Genomic DNA, 17909 nt, shown 5'->3' with positions numbered 1-17909 from the left:
TAATTCTAAACGCACCTTTTGGCTGAGTGCACATAGTGTTTGTGCCTACTGTGGCCAGGGGTTTTATGGACGTTGTGACATCCAGCCACTAAAATAATATACTGTTTATTACAGTCTGCGGTTTTCTCCTAGACAATTGGATTAATATTATACACCCAGATCCTTCTCTACAAGTGACGCTTAATTTTATTCCCTCCAGAAGATTTGGAACTCACTATTAGCGCCCATGTGCATACATTTTCTCCACATTGAACCTAATCTGCCAGGAGGATTCCCAAACACTACATAATATCAAATATTACTCTATGAATTATATAGAACTTTTCAACTTGGATCAAACCGTTTTTTTTAGCTGCTGAATGATTACTTTCACTATAATAGTGAGTGCAATTCTCCCTCTGTGCAGTTTTTGAGTTGAGGGAGCTTACATCTTAGAAGCTGATTCTTAAAGGGCTCGATGCATATAAGTGAATGAATATTCCCGCGTGCAGGTTAATATAAAGAAACAAATTGTGCTGTACCTAACTCCACCGATGTTGCCAGTGTTTGGCATTGGCATCTGCCATGCTGACATCACGCTAACCGCACGATAGCCAATCGTTGCTCTCAGTAGCTATAAAGGGGATGTTCGGTCTACATTGGTAGAGCCGCTGAGCTCACTGATTGGTCTGCTGTGCTATCAATGTGATTTTGGGCCCCACAGCGAATGCCAGACAGCGGATATAATGGCTGACCCAGGAAGGTGAGTACATTGAAATAATGATTTCCCTCAAAATCCAGATTGGCGTGATGTTTAGTCTTTGATATGTAGTCCCACCTAGAATGATGTTGGGACAACTTTTATTAACTACAAACATATAAATGGGCACTAGAACGATTTAATGGTTAGGTGCAATATATTGTATTACACATTTTGAGTTTATAGTCATGTCTTGTGCAAAGTCATTCACTCCTCTTTTTTTTTTTTGTTTCCTTTTTCAATTTTTTTGGTTTATAATTCCATTGTCCTATGATGAGAGAGGATCATCCATCCAGCAAAGAAGAGTTCAGCTTGACCTCTCCCTTGACATTTCTGATTGATTTTCTTATTCCTTGTCTCCTTCCTGAGTTCAGCGACTTTGAGTCAATTTCTGTTCAGTGACGAGCAGAGCTCAATCGAGGCAGTTCATCAGAGTTGAAAATGAAAAGTTACGTTGAATTTTATGGATGAATTGTCAGACAGTGGTGGAAATTTAATAACTTTAGACTTTAATCAAAATGCAGAACTGGGAATGACAGAAGAGAAGTAGACTCTGTACAAATAAACAAGACCTTCCTGGTAGATGGGATATGAAATGTGGAATAATCTTCTGTCCCTTTCATTCGTTTCCCAAGTGGTCTTGGCGTGAATAAGGTTCTGAAGTGGTTCCAGCATGGCATATCCTGAGGATTGTTCGGCAGCTTTCTGGGCAGCAAATGTTTGCTTTTTTCCTATTTCATCTTATGCTTAAATTTAGAATGTCACTTTAACTTTTATTTCCACATTTCACAGTTTAAATTTATGTAAAAAGGCAAGAAACCTCTCCATATTTTTAAATAATAATTTCTCAACATGCAAAAGGAGAAGCTAAAATAAAGCAGGAAGGTCTGTGCTCGGGAAAGTTCCCTCTCATTGTGGAGACATTGTGGCATTATTTAGAAGAAAGATATTACCGTCAGCTCTTTGTAAATCTTAAGGATGGCTGAGTCCTATGTCACTGCCTCGATGAGCATCCGCTGTGCCCCGATGAAGCCAGGCAGTGTACGCCCAACTTCATTGCGCATTACCAGGGAGGCAGAAAGTTATCTCGTGCATGCGCGAGCATTGGAAGGAGCTGTTACATCGGTCTATTCAGAACAAAGTCACTCATGCAACACAGGAGAGGGCAGATCGGTTTGGGGAAATAAATGAACCCCCTCCCCTTAGTCCCTCGTTGATTTACGTAGGGTGAGCACACGGTAGTTCCTTTTACCTTTTGTTTTGCAACTGCTAAGCAACAAAAAGGGGCTTGTTAGAATGTAGTAAAGCAATGCAATACACACCTTTTTAAGGTAGCTGGGACAGCTTTCAGGTTTCTTTTAACCCTTGTCAGGCTGCATAATTTTACAACCTTAACAGGCTGCATAGGTACAATTGTACCTTCACATATACCTCCACTGTGGGAAGACTTTACTTGGTTTCAGAAACTAAAGTTCATTCAGCTACAAATGTTATGCTGATATCTATTGTTCAGTGTTGTTACTGGTCACTTATGTTGCTGTCAATTAAGTTAATTCAAACTGGGAGTGGCTTCTACTTGTCTTCCTGCCTCCCTCCTCTCATTAGCCATTTTGCTGTTCATCTCATTGCTGTGAGCACACATTTCTAGGCTTGTGAAGTCTTCAATTTCTTGGAAACGAAGGTAGGAAAGTCTCACAGCATCTAACAGCCAGTTATACCTTTATTCTCATTATGTGGGGACAGAACAGTCAAATTGTCTTTCAGCCTGGACTTGGCTTACATATATTTTGTATGAAACTTATCACTATAGGTATAATTTTTATACGAAAAATGGATAATAATTAGTATCTACATATTGTTTTACGATGTTTTATTTATATTCAGCACAAAATACGAAGCCAAAATTCATCTAGCAAGTCATCATGAGTGATAGTAATGCTGGATCTAGTTTCCGCCATAATCCAAGAAAACGTGTTTGCAGGTTAGTATAATTTTGTGAAAAGCCAATAATGTAGTATTTCGGAAAATTATTTATTTTACATTTTTTCATATTTACAGATTTACGTCTGACGAAGTAATGCGAATGCTAGAAGAATCTGATTCTGAGCATGAGGATGAACCATATGTTCCATCTGATGATGAAAACTATGTACCACAAGTGGATGTTACTGAAGAAGATTCAGACATTGAACAAGAAATGGTCATAGAGCATGAAAATGAATACGAATCAGACGAAAGTGTTGAGGATGATTCGGTGCCTCAAAGTGCAGGCGACGTTTGGACTGCTAAGGATGAAACTCAATGGTGCAGTAATCCACTGCCAAATGCACAAACAAAATCTCGTAATGTCCTACGACAAAGAGGTGGCCCTGCAGCAATCAGCAACCTATATACAGCAAAAGAGCTATTCAAGTCCATCATGACTCCCGAGATGTGTGACATCATATTACGGGAAACGAATCGAAAGGCCAAGAGAGTTTGTGATGCTTACAACAACGAACTGGTACAACGTTTTCCTGATTCTTCCAAACGGCCACCACAAAAAACATTCAAGCAATTTACTGAAACTGAACTTCATGCATTTTTGGGCATACTGATTGCTGCTGGTGTGCACAGAGCCAACAAAGAGAATCTGGAGGAAATGTGGAATGTTGCTGCTCTGCCTCTTATACGTGCAGCCATGTCTCGTGACCGCTTCAAGATGATACTCAGATTTATCAGGTTTGACAACGAAAATACACGTGCAGAACGTGTGCAAACAGATAAAGCTGCACCAATACGGGACATCTGGACAATGCTGAACAGTAATCTGGAGAGAGCCTACAAGCCATATCATTGTATCACCGTCGACGAGCAATTATTTCCATTTAGAGGTCATACTAAATTTACCCAGTATATACCTTCAAAACCAGCTAAATATGGCATAAAGATTTTCTGGGCTTGTGACTCATCAAATGCCTACCCTTTACAAGGTCAGCTCTACACTGGGAAACCAACTGATGGTCCTCGACAAGTAAACATTGGAGAACGAACAGTATTGGACCTAGTGAGCTCGTATAAAGGCTCTGGAAGAAATGTCACCACCGATAACTTCTTTACAACCATGGAACTAGCTAAGGTATTGAACTCCTGGAACATGACACTAGTTGGTACAGTGAGAAAAAACAAAAGGTTCCTACCTAACAACATGCAGCCTGCCAAAGAAAGGCCTGTATACTCGACAAATTTTGCCTACAATCATGATGCAACAGTCTGTTCATATGTACCAAAGAAGAACAAATCAGTCGTGCTTCTATCATCTATGCACATGACGGGAGAAGTTGAAGAGACACTAGCAGCCAAGCCAGAGATAATAAAATACTACAACATAACAAAAGGTGGCGTTGATGTTATGGATAAAATGTTGGGAGAGTACACTGTGAAACGACGAACATCACGTTGGACTTTGGCATTTTTCTACAATATGATTGATGTCAGTGGGTTAGCATCCTACATCATCTACAGAGAACACAATCCAAGCTTCAGGGCAAAGGATCAACGAAGAAAGTTCCTGAAAGATCTCGCAAATCAGCTGTGTATGATTGCAATTGAAGATCGTAGTACAAACAAAATGATAATGAGAAACCATTTTCTTCGAGGTGCAGTAGAAATGGTGCTTGGACGATGCATTGTGGTAGCATCGCAGCCAGCAGCTGGCCCCAAAATACCTCATGGTAGTCGTGGACCCTCCCCTGTTGTTGGTAGTTGCTATGTCTGCAGAGACCTGAGGCGAAAACAACGCAAGACTAGAAAGTCTTGTGTGGTTTGTGTGAAACCCATTTGCGATGAACACTCTGTAGCAAAGCCAACATGCATTACTTGCAAAGAAAATCAATAAAAAAAAGTTTCTTACATTTTCTTTTATAATGTAAATGAACAGTTTTTTACTTGTTTATAATAGTTAAATAGCATTATCATTAAAAAAAAATTTATGCTTTTTCCCTTGCATTATCTTCATTCAAAATATATGAGGTACATTTGTACCTATGCAGCTTGTTATGGATGCAAAAAGATCTCGACCCCTTATCTCGGAAGCGGGTGGAGATATTTTATTGAAATTTGGCCAATATATTCTGGACCAAAAATGTAGAGATGTCACGAAATTTCAGCCCTCTACGTCTTTTCAAAAAAAAGTTATTGCAATTTTAAAACGGAATAGTTACAATTGTACCTATTCAGCCGGATAAGGGTTAATGGGGTTGTCGTCAGGCCTGTGGCATCGGTAAGCCCAACCTCCGACTCCTCAATTTCCCTGACTGCGATTCCACAGCGCTGGTCACCTCTGAGTATGTATATAGTTCCTCACAGATTCATCTCAACTAAAAGCCGAGATCCTTAGATCAGGAACAGACATTTATAGGACACTTCATAATTTCCCAAATAATTATAAAAACATTGACAGCACAGCCTGCATTGTACTAGTGTACTCAATTTATTATGTATTTTAGGAGTTTGAGTCAGTACATTTTATTCCACCAAAGTTTTATGGAGATGTGAGTTGGATCCAAGTTCACCTGAAAATAAGCACAGCACTGAGAGCGTGCAAGTGCCATCAGTTTTAGGACCCAAGATTGTGGCTATTTAGCTTATCCATCTAAATGGGGCAACGTTGGGGTCCTGGGTTCAAATCTCACCAAGAATAACAGAGTTGGTGTGTATATATAGTGCAGCAGCCTTCCCATCCTTACCATAAAAAAGCTTAAAGCGGTCACCTGAAGGTTCTCCTGTTGTCCACTCCACCAGCTATACCATCTGTTCTACCATATTTTTTTTCCTTTAATTTTTCTTTTTTCAGAATGGAAACTCTTACAACGCAAACTCTCCTTACAAGCATAGCTTTGATAATACATGCAGTGTGGCACATTTATTAATCATCCAGCACCATGTGAGCGAGCCAAACAGGACATGGGTGTTTGAATTTAAATTGCTCGATCTTTTTGTTGACCAGTGAAGAGTCAGAAGCCCCACAATTTACATTATATCGTCATCTGGATCTGCCATATTTACTTTTTTTTTTTTAATAAGAGCCCTGAGAGCAGTGAGGTGGGCTGAGTGTATATTTATCGTAATCTGTGTCAGACTGGGGTGCCAAGGGCCCACCAATAACTAACTCCAGGGCCCCACTTTTCAACTACATGCAAATGTCACCTTATCCTCAATCACAAATTTATGACAATGGATTGGGTAACATAGTAACATAGTAACATAGTTAGTAAGGCCGAAAAAAGACATTTGTCCATCCAGTTCAGCCTATATTCCATCATAATAAATCCCCAGATCTACGTCCTTCTACAGAACCTAATAATTGTATGATACAATATTGTTCTGCTCCAGGAAGACATCCAGGCCTCTCTTGAACCCCTCGACTGAGTTCGCCATCACCACCTCCTCAGGCAAGCAATTCCAGATTCTCACTGCCCTAACAGTAAAGAATCCTCTTCTATGTTGGTGGAAAAACCTTCTCTCCTCCAGACGCAAAGAATGCCCCCTTGTGCCCGTCACCTTCCTTGGTATAAACAGATCCTCAGCGAGATATTTGTATTGTCCCCTTATATACTTATACATGGTTATTAGATCGCCCCTCAGTCGTCTTTTTTCTAGACTAAATAATCCTAATTTCGCTAATCTATCTGGGTATTGTAGTTCTCCCATCCCCTTTATTAATTTTGTTGCCCTCCTTTGTACTCTCTCTAGTTCCATTATATCCTTCCTGAGCACCGGTGCCCAAAACTGGACACAGTACTCCATGTGCGGTCTAACTAGGGATTTGTACAGAGGCAGTATAATGCTCTCATCATGTGTATCCAGACCTCTTTTAATGCACCCCATGATCCTGTTTGCCTTGGCAGCTGCTGCCTGGCACTGGCTGCTCCAGGTAAGTTTATCATTAACTAGGATCCCCAAGTCCTTCTCCCTGTCAGATTTACCCAGTGGTTTCCCATTCAGTGTGTAATGGTGATATTGATTCCTTCTTCCCATGTGTATAACCTTACATTTATCATTGTTAAACCTCATCTGCCACCTTTCAGCCCAAGTTTCCAACTTATCCAGATCCATCTGTAGCAGAATACTATCTTCTCTTGTATTGACTGCTTTACATAGTTTTGTATCATCTGCAAATATCGATATTTTACTGTGTAAACCTTCTACCAGATCATTAATGAATATGTTGAAGAGAACAGGTCCCAATACTGACCCCTGCGGTACCCCACTGGTCACAGCGACCCAGTTAGAGACTATACCATTTATAACCACCCTCTGCTTTCTATCACTAAGCCAGTTACTAACCCATTTACACACATTTTCCCCCAGACCAAGGTAGATTGTTAAATGAAGAAGATGACGGCTTTGTCTGTACATAGTGATTCAAGTATATTGTGCCAAGTACTGCTCATATGAGAGGATGGTGGCCTACTCTAGCACAGGGGCCCACCAGAGGATTCTTCTGTGGGCCAGTCCGAGCCTGATCTTAATCATGCTTTTCACTCATTTCCTTTTTGTTAGTTCAGTGAAGCAACTACAATGATCATCATATAATTCTCCATACAGTATAATGGGCCCATATATTGCTCCATCCAGTAAAATGGGTCCCAATATAATGCTCCATACAGAATGGGCCCCATAAATTGCTCCATACCTTATATAATGGCCCCATATAATGCTCCATACAGTGAATAATGGCCCCATATAGTGCTCCGTACAGTATAATGGCCCCATATATTGCTACATACATTAAAAAAATTCAATTACTCACCTCTCGTTCGTGCAGTCGCCGTTCGTGCAGTCGCCTCAGCGTCTTCTGACTCTGCACTGCATGGCAGAGGGCATGCTGTAGTGACTTCATCGCACCCTCTGTCCCTAGACATCAGAGATGGTTAGAAGACGCTGTTGAGACCGGAGCTGCGTCTGACTGGGAGTGGGGATGAGTATTTGAGGCAGGATGGCCCAGTGTGGACACCGGGCTCTGCCAGCTCAAAGGCCCCATAGCGTGCTGGGGCCCTGGCACTTTAGTCGGGTGGTTACGCCGGCCCTGGGCAAGGGTTGATACAAAAGTGACAGCATTAGACTAATAATTCTTTTAAACTAAGATTCTAGATAAGTTGAAGTGTTCATAATTTGGATTCTAGCAGAATTTTAATGAAACCTTTCTATTCACCGGAAACATGTCCCAGTAGGATTGCCTTATGAGTTTACATAGATCTGACCTTTGCTTAGTGCGCCCCACGCTGTCAAAGCTAGTTGAGGGATTGGCCTTTATTAGTGATGATAGAACTAAGCAATGCCTGTTTCCATGGTTACCTGATAAAGGCATTGAATAGACCTACAAGTGGGGGACCGCATGTGGTTGTTTGCTACCACACAATTTAGACATCCCTTCAATTAGCCTCATTACCATTTTGTGAGGACTTTATTGTACACCTAGTTGTTCGGGCTTTGTTCACAATGTCACTTTTCCGATGGATGACGTAGCTGATCATCGATGCACTGAAAGCTCTTTGTACAGGTTGAGAGGGTTTTGAGTCTTTGTATGCATTAAATGACTATAAAATTGTATAATTAAGTAAATCATGTTTCTTACCACATTTTATTTCCTGTATGGAGTAGCAAAAAATGTAATCTTCCAACACCAATATTCTTGTGAATTACTGCAAAAATTTATAGTGTATATATTTGTGTGTGCATACAGTGGCATGTAAAAGTTTGGACACCCTAGTCAAAATTACTGTTATTGTGAGCAGATAAGCAAGTTGACGATTAAATGGAACCTGTCACATCATTTTGCCGCTATAAGATACGGCCACCGCCATTCGGGGCTTATCTACAGCATTGTCCTGATCACTGCAGTACTTTGCTCTGCCCTCAACAGGGCAGATAAGTACGCCTGCGCAGGAGCGCGGCACAAATCAAGCAGGGTGACGACATCGCATGAAGATGGGAGGCGCCGGACCCGGGAGCTGCGACATCCATCGGACCGGACCGCCCTCAGGTGAGTATAATAAAACTTATTTTGCTTATCTTTCAGGTTGGACCGGTGGCTTATCTATAGCATTATAGAATGCTGTAGATAAGCCCTGAAAGGCAGTGGTCACATCTTATAGCGGCAAAACGAGGTGACAGGTTCCCCTATAAATGATCTCTAAAAGGCCTAAAGTTAACCCCTTTCTGCCAGCTGACGGAATAGAACGTCAGCTGGCAGTATCCAGTATGGTTGTTGACAGATTGCTATGAGCGCCACCCTGTAGTCAGTGTTCATAGCAAGCCTGCAATTCTGCATAGAGGTGATCTGTGCATCACCTCTATGTTGCAGAGGCGATCGAGTAGTGCATGCTTCTAGCCTCCCATGAAGGCAATTGAAGCATGCCTAAATTAAAAAAAATTTTAATATAAAAAAATATAAAAGTTCAAATCACCCCTCTTTCCCCCCTATCAAAATAAAACAATAAAAAAAAAATCAAACCTACACATATTTGCTATCGCTGCCTTCAGAATCGCCCGATCTATCAATAAAAAAAGGATTAACCTGATCGCTAAACGACATAGCGCGAAAAAAAAATCAAAAGGGCAAAATAACGGTTTTTTTAGTTGCCGTGACATTGCATTAAAATGCATTAACGGGCGATCAAAAGAACGTATCTGCACCAAAATGGTATAATTAAAAATGACAGATCAGCACTCAAAAAATAAGCCCTCACTCGACCCCAGATCACAAAAAATGGAGACGCTACCGTTATCGGAAAATTGCGCAATTTTTTTTTTTTCAAGCAAACTTTGGATTTTTTTTTTTTTAACGCTTAGATAAGAGAACCTAGACATGTTTTGTGTCTATAAACTCGTAATGACCTGGATAATCATAGTAACAGGTCAGTTTTAGCATTTAGTGAACCTAGCAAAACAAAAAACAAGTGTGGGATTGCACTTTTTTTGCAATTTCATTACACTTGGAATTTTTTTCCCGTTTTCTGTTACAAGACATGGTAAAACCAATGGTATCGTTCAAAAGTACAACTCGTCCCGCAGAAAATACAGTAGGCCCCCACATGGTCATATTGATGAAAAATTAAAAAAGTTATGGCTCTGGAAAAAGGGGAGCGAAAAACAAAAATGAAAAAAGCTCCAGGGGTGAAGGGGTTAAAGATGACACATTTACTTTGTATTTTATGCAAAATAAAATACACACGCTCGCACATACTCAATTTTTTTTTTCATTTAAAAACCTACAAAAGGGAATTTGGGTCAATGCAAACGTTTACGCACCCCAGAGATTTGTGTTCTCCGATAACTTTGGCCAAGGTTTCAGATCTTAATTAGCCTGAACATTGAGTGCAACACCAAGAGGGAAAAGTTAAGGAGTTACAGAAGTTACAGCATCTTTCTCAGAAATACACACCTTGACATGCTATCAATGAGATTGGTTGTCCAAGAAATATTCTGCCATTTTGAATGTACTTGGGCATGCAAATAAAAATGTCACGCCATAACCCCATGGCTAGTACCTTTGTGGTGTTCCCTCGTGAAGGCCTCCTCATAGTATTGCCCATGTGGACTCCAGATAAATCTTAAGCCATCATTTCATCCAAGACAAGAGACTGATTGCTCAACAAGATAGATCTATTTCTTGGCCTCCTCTTGCTGCCTTCCAACCTCCGGTGTCCATTTGGAGACTGTGGATAATGCCATAAGGCCTACACAAGGGAACGTCACATCGGTCATACTCTTGGGGTTATGATATGGGATGGAATAATGTATGGTAGCTGTACCCCTCTGGTCTTCATTGCAGGTACACTAACCACTTGGCATCACATTCATTTGGGCTGGAACCAGAATTACTTTCTCCAAACTGTACAATGAGCCATTTTTCAACACCGCACCACCACAAAAGCTTGCAGTGGCTCCACATTAGTGTCCCATCAAGCACATCTAGGACGTCATTGGTCAGCAATTGCAATGATTGCTTTCAGCAGCAGATCTTGATGATTTGCATGCCCAAGTGCATTCAGTATGGCAGAACATTCCTGACCTGACTGATAGCAGCCAAGTAGGGCATTTTTGAGTGTGGTACTTGTTCGCGCTATTGAAAAAAGTGGATGAAAATTTTCAAAAACCATCTCGATTTATTCGTCATTTGCGTATCATTCCTTATCTTTAACATGGCTATCAATCATGCGATATTCATAAATCAATTACTTTTCCTTCTTGATGTTTCAATGTTCAGGTATGGGTGTGTGCCTGCCACATTTCCTCCAACACTTTGGCTTCTTTACTATAGTTACTTGGTCTCTGAATCTGGATATTCAATAATTCATGAAATTTCCTTTTATGATTTCAGTATTTGAAGAGCCAGAAGATCCCAGCAACAGGTCATTTTTCTCAGAGATCATCTCTTCCATTTCGGATGTAAAGTTCAATCATAGTGGTCGGTATATAATGACAAGAGACTACCTTACAGTCAAAGTCTGGGACCTCAACATGGAGAACAGACCAATAGAGACCTACCAGGTAAAAAGTTTGTCAAAATGTTATACAACGTATTGTGAAATCAAGCAACCAGATAAAACGGTTTCTCTGCCTTTCTAGAGTGATATTTTACATTTTCTTTGATAGGCAGAGCTTTAGAAAAGTCATTCGCCATAAATATGGAATTTGCTTTGCTTGATATAAATTCTGCTCTTCTCCTGAATATTGTTCTATTTTTTGGTCCATCCAGCATTTCTCCATTTCTTAGATATGGCCTCCTTTTCCTTGTAAAGCTAGTCATTTTAGACAACTAGATGTGGTGCTGAAGACTCTCAAATAGGAAAAGACCACACACAGTTGGCTAATAAGACTAGATTTACATAAAGGTACGAGATGGCCATATCTCCGTTAACAAGTCCTCTTTAAATTTCTGTCCCTGACCTGTTTATCTATGAATAACATATATTGTTATTCGTAAAGGGGTTGTCTGAAGTTTATAAGTAAAATTGGAAAGTGCTTGTAAAATATAACAATTGTGCAAATGATCCCTTATTAAAAATCCTTTCCGTTCCTAAAAACGAAGGGCTATTTAATGTTATAGTGTACAGCTCAGTCCCCAATATACCAGCTACCTTGCAGTACAAAGCTGGCCTGTTATGTAGGTAATGAGCACGTGACATGAGCAGTCTATGCTTTACCGCAAGATACCTGTGCTACTCCCATGCTGCATAAGTATGACAGGAAGGTCATCTTCTCATTCTGGATGTAAGAAAGCAAGTTTACATTAGTGAAGACTTCATTAGACTAGATATACTGCACAGGTGGAGTGTGTAATTTTACCAATGTCTGTATTAGTCACAAATCGCACCATTCCGATCATTTACTTTTCTACTTGAATAGGAAGCGATGGGAATGTTGGGTATTCTTCTTCAGGCCTTGCTCCCAAATTCTCCTACTTGCCTTTAGTCAGATATGGCTATTTTTTTCCTGCACACACAATGCAATATCAGGGTGTGTTGCTATGTACTGTATATCTTGCTGGCAAATTAGTATGACAAGAAGCCAATTTCTTGGCAGTGTGTGATATAATAGAGAAAGGATTTGCAATTAAGCTGTCAGCCGCGTTTTTGACTGATCTGAGCTGTCTTTTGTTTCTATTTCAGGTCCATGATTACCTCCGCAGCAAACTATGTTCACTTTATGAGAATGACTGCATTTTTGACAAATTTGAATGTGTATGGAATGGTTCAGACAGGTAAGGATTCTGCATGTTAAATAAGTGTATGTGTTGGATAGTATATATGTATATAGATATGTGTGTGTATATATGTATATACAGTAGTTCTATGTGTATGTATATAGATCTGTGTGTGTATGTACATATATAGATCTATGCATACTGATGTATTTATGTAACATGGCATTTTTAAGTGTTTGGTTGTAAGGTATTAAAGGGATTTTTCTATTGCATAGTTTAAATCCACTGAATATGCCAAAAATGATGGAACTGGGTCACCTCCATATATCTGTTTTTCTGGAACATCAAATTCTCCATACATTAGTAAAAGAAAAAAAAGTATTTCTTTTGCATCAGTCATGACCAGAAAAATGGGTGGATGTAAGGAGGGTACCATAAGGTCACATCCCCCTCCCATTGTTCTTGGTAATATTATCCACAAAGGAAGGATTGGATGCTAGTGTTTTGTTTTTTATCTGCAATGCAATTTCATGGCGCTAGTCAATTTAAATATTTTACTTTATGAAATTGTATTTATTTTCCTTCAATGTGCCAAAGTAGTGGAATAGATACCCATAAAAAACATTTTGATTTCAGCTTACTTAGTTGAACTTTAAAATCTGATTCTACTTGTTTTTTTTTAATTTGTGGTTTTATTTCTTGTGTTATGTTGTTTTTTGCCCTAAAATTCATCAACCGTTGTATTATTGTCTTCCAGTGTCATAATGACTGGCTCATACAATAACTTCTTCAGAATGTTTGATCGCAACACCAAACGTGATGTCACATTGGAAGCCTCCAGAGAAAACAGCAAGCCAAGAGCAATTCTCAAACCACGCAAAGTCTGCGTAGGAGGCAAACGCAGAAAAGATGAAATTAGCGTGGACAGCCTGGACTTTAGCAAAAAAATTCTCCACACTGCTTGGCACCCTTCAGAAAACATCATAGCAGTGGCAGCCACAAATAACCTGTATATATTTCAGGACAAGGTTAACTAGAACATTAATAAAGTTATACTAGGTTCCATGTGTTCTAAGGCTTTTTCATATTGATTTCTCTCTTCCCGTTTTCTAATATATTATTTTTTTTGTTTATTTTTATTTCATTCATCAAGTTCTTCCTCTGCTGAGATATAAAAGAAATAAACTGGCTTCCCAAATCCGAATTTTACCAGTTCAATCAGTTGATGTTCATATATTTTGGGGGTTTTTTTGTGTCTCATTTTTGTTTTTGCTTTTTCTTGTGCTCTCAACTTTTCTTGCAGCATGGTTCTCAAACATACTCTCTGGGAGTGTATTTTTGGCCTCTCATGCAGCATGAATAGTATAAGCAAGGAACTTTGGACAAAACAAATGTTGGGCGTATATAATACTACTTTTTAATTGATAATTCAATTTTTAATAAAAGTTGATCGTTACAAATACGTGTTTGTCCTTATTTCTAAACATTGAATAAGGTATTTCAGATTGGCTTGTTAGAATGGGTCCCTGTGAACAGTAACCCAGCCTAGTAATCCCGGTTTAGTTTAGCATGGCTGTGACAATTATTTCTTATGCTTTGTTTAATGTAGTGCCATCATATTCCGCAGTGCTTATCAAATTAATCATCACTGTTCCCCTTGAGGCTCACAATCTAAATTCCTTATCAGTGTGTCTTTGGAGTGGGGGAGGAAATTCGAGTACCCGGAGGAAACTCACACAAATACATGAGAACATACAAAACCCATTGCAGTTTTGTCCTTGGTGGGATTTAAACCCAGGACCCCTGAGCAGCAAGGCTACAGTGCTGCTGATGCACCGTGCTGCCATAGGACAGTACATTCATAGAATTAAACTGCACAATCCGGTGACCAGGCTCTTCAGCCATTGGCCCTTATTGCCGCAGAAAACTTTTACCTATTAGTATTCACAGTTACCATTTAAAGGGAATCTGTTAGTTTGCTCAACCCTACTAAGCCTTCTTTATAGGAAGTTGAATGAAATTACACCTTGATGTCTGCAATCCGATGTTGTGTTCCACAGAAATCCATGTTTTTCTTATATGTAAATGAGCAGTTATAACCATTTCCACAATCTCTCAAATGCTGTAAGGTGGCGACACTGGACTTGTGTTCCTAGATCCTACTGATATGTTACAAATATGTAGAACGGAAATATTTCTGATTTCAGGTTTCAGCACTCATATTATTGAGTAAATAGTTTTCCTTTGGGGATAGGGAAACCTTTGTGTGACCTCACGATATTGAGGGTTAGACAAAGAACGAAGAGGTCATACAATACAGTCCTGAAAGCAACTACCGTATTTTTCGGACTATAAGATGCACAGGACCAAAAGACGCACCCCAAATTTTCAGAAAGAAAATGCGGGGAAAAAAAATGGAGGTCCGTCTTACGGGGGGAGTGGATCGGCAGCCCTGGTGACAGCAGTAGTCGGGCGATTCTTCCGGTGGTTCGGCGCTGCATTGCGATTATTATTATTATTATTTATTTATATAGCACCATTGATTCCATGGTGCTGTACATGAGAAGGGGTTACATACAAGTTACAAATATCACATACAGTAAACAAACTAACAATGACGGACTGATACAGAGGGGCGAGGACCCTGCCCTTGCGGGCTTACATTCTACAGGATTATGGGGAAGGAGACAGTAGGTTGAGGGTTGCAGGAGCTCCGGTGTTGGTGAGGCGGTAGCTCCGGTGTTGGTGAGGCGGTAGCTTCGTTGGTGATGAGGCAGCAGCGGTGTCAGTGCAGGCTGTAGGCTTTCCTGAAGAGATGAGTTTTCAGGTTCCGTCTGAAGGAACCGACTGTGGTTGATAGTCGGACGTGTTGGGGCAGAGAGTTCCAGAGGATGGGGGATATTCGGGATTATCTCACTTCCATCCCAGCATGGTGCTTCAGTTTCAGCAGTGCTGTACGGGGCTCTGGAAACATGATGCGGCGGTTTCAGCGGGGCTCCTGAGACATGGTGTGGCAGTTTCAGCGGTCTTTGGTGCTTTGCGTGGCTCCAGGGACACGGTGTCAGTTTCGGCGGTCCTCTGTGCTGCAGGAGGCTCCAGCGACATTATATGAAAGCCCGAAGCCCTGCAGTTTTATAGCCTTGCCTTGATGCTGTGACGTCCGGGAAAATGGCCCCCAGAGTCGGCGCATGCGCAGATTGAGATCTCCGGTGGCCATTTTCTCAGAGGCCTGATTGATTCCCCAGGTGCAGATTGAGATCTCTGCAAAGAGATCTCGGAACCAAGATCTCAATTTACACGTGTGCTGCAATTTTGCCAGCTTCAGGCTTTCATATAATGTCACTGGAGCCCCCTGCAGCGCCCAGGACCGCCGAAACTGCCGCACCATGTCCTCGGAGCCCCGCACAGCACTGAGGACCGCTGAATGGGAGCGAGATCACCGCAAACTGTAAGTACATTGCGACCGTAAGACGCACCCCTATTTTCCCCATACAGTACATGCACAAATTCAAACAGTTAAGGAGAATTATTAGGCAATTTGTATTTTTTTGTTTTATTTTTGAACAACTCCAGTGCTGTCGGATAATTCAAAAGGTTAATAAAAGTGAGGTTTTGTCTTTGGAGAATATCTGTGTGCATAATTATTAGGCAGCTATTAGTGTGCAGAATTATGCAACTAAATGAAAAAAATTAATATTCCCATTTCGATTTATTTACATCTGTTAAAGTAATAAGTGAAAAACTGTGCAAAAATACATTTGACATTTAAAATCTAAAAAAAAAAAAACACCCTTCTTTTCAGTAACAGTCTTATGCCTTCCATCTTAATCGGTTGATGATCAACTTTCTGGGCAGCACCAACCACATCCTCCCAGACGCTGTTCAGAGAAGTGTACAGTTTTCCTTTGCCATAAATTTCTTGTATAAGTAGGCCACACAGATTCTCAGTAGGGTTTAAGTCATGTGAGGGAGGGGGCTATGTAATTATTTTTTAATTTTTAAGGGCACATGCATACGTTGAGTATTTAGTGAGTTTTTAACCTCTGTATGTGTAAGCCAGAAGCGGAACAGTCTGAGGAAAAGTATAGTAAAAACAAGTCAACACTTATGCATTTGTTGCCCACTCTTGGCTTTGGCTTACAGATACTGAGGTAAAAACCCACCAAATACACAATGTGTGTACGTGGCCTATGGTCTTGACTGGCAGCCAAGCAGTGGAGTACTTCTATGCATGCGATGGACCATTCCTCTGCATTAAAATTGTAGTTTTCTTGAAAGATGCAGACTCTTGTGCACCACTGCTTGAAGAAAATAGAAAAAGACAATTCGGCTCTTCCATGGGAAGATCATCTCACGAAGACTTGCAGTACCACAGAAGCTAGTAGAGACTGAAGAAAATGTCTTCTAAAAACTGGCAGTAGGTTTGAGAGTTGATTCTATACATTTTGAGTCGATCTTCAAAATGAAAAGGTTCAACCAACTTGTCTTTAATAATACCAGCCCATAACCGTACCCCGCCCCCATCTTGTTGGCATCTGAGTTGAAGTGGATGCTTGTAACTGTTACAACCACAGGCCCATCTATCTGCTCTATCAAGAGTCTAATCAGTCCATAAAACCTTTGAAAAACCGGTCTTCAGATATTTCTTGGGCCTTTCTTGAGGATGTGTTAACGTACCGTTATGTGTCTTGTTCAGCTGTGGGAGTTTGCCTTCCTGAGCACTGAACGCCGTGTACTTCTGTGCACTCCAGGGAGGTTTCAGTTCTGTAGTATGTCGGCATTGGAGGATAATGATCACTTCACATTTTATTCTTAAATCTTTTGCAGTTAATATGCGTCTTTTTGTTCCTCACTTTTTTTTTGCAATAGTTGACAATTTACAACAAAACTTTTCATTGTTCTGTGATCATGTCCCAATATCTTAGCAATTTCAAGAGTGCTGCACCCTACCTCATTACACAAATTATATCACCTGATCTTCAGCCAATAAGCTCTCAAGTTTATATAGGTTGGAGTTGGATATATGCATACAAATATGCTCAAAATACTCACTTGACTAATAAAATTGGGCACATAGTGTATACCTAATTTTTCCGGAGTATTCATGAGGAAAGGGCTCCTCCAGGCCAATCTCTGCAGTGACACACAGGCTGATATTTCTAAATGCGTAAACTGCAACCTCTGCCACCTTGAGGGGTAAGATAGGCTATGTGTCCTGTGAATTATTTGAGAACTCTAAGCAGCCGAATGGCACAATTTTTCTCTGTTGCATTTTAAATTGGATGTCTGCACCTGTAGCTGTAATATGCCCTTATGTAGATCAGCATATTAAGAAGACTTATTTGGGTTGCTAATAGCCACATGAAAGAATACCCGTACATGATTATTAAAGGGGTTGTCCAATATTAGGACAACCTCATCCAAAATAGTATATTCCCCCTTGTAAAATAAAAATGCCCTAGACTCCCATTCAATGTC

The 17909-nt window shown here is 40.3% G+C and overlaps 1 protein-coding gene across 2 annotated transcripts in view; it reads left to right on the top strand.

The window, feature by feature from the left end:
- PPP2R2B (protein phosphatase 2 regulatory subunit Bbeta) overlaps positions 1 to 13891 on the top strand; it is a 403054-nt gene extending 389163 nt beyond the window's left edge. For both annotated transcript variants that reach the window (XM_069764074.1, XM_069764075.1), the window contains exons 7-9: positions 11106 to 11275; positions 12397 to 12488; positions 13189 to 13891. In XM_069764074.1, the coding sequence (XP_069620175.1) occupies positions 11106 to 11275; positions 12397 to 12488; positions 13189 to 13468 (542 nt within the window). In that variant the 3' untranslated portion in view covers positions 13469 to 13891. The remainder of the gene's footprint in view (positions 1 to 11105; positions 11276 to 12396; positions 12489 to 13188) is intronic.
- The last annotated feature ends 4018 nt before the right edge of the window (positions 13892 to 17909 follow it).

This window comes from Ranitomeya imitator, chromosome 4, assembly GCF_032444005.1.
Source record: "Ranitomeya imitator isolate aRanImi1 chromosome 4, aRanImi1.pri, whole genome shotgun sequence".
In the NCBI taxonomy this organism is placed as follows: domain Eukaryota; kingdom Metazoa; phylum Chordata; class Amphibia; order Anura; family Dendrobatidae; genus Ranitomeya; species Ranitomeya imitator.
The sequence above is the reverse complement of the archived record's forward strand: the minus strand, read 5'-3'. Positions and strand labels throughout refer to the sequence as shown.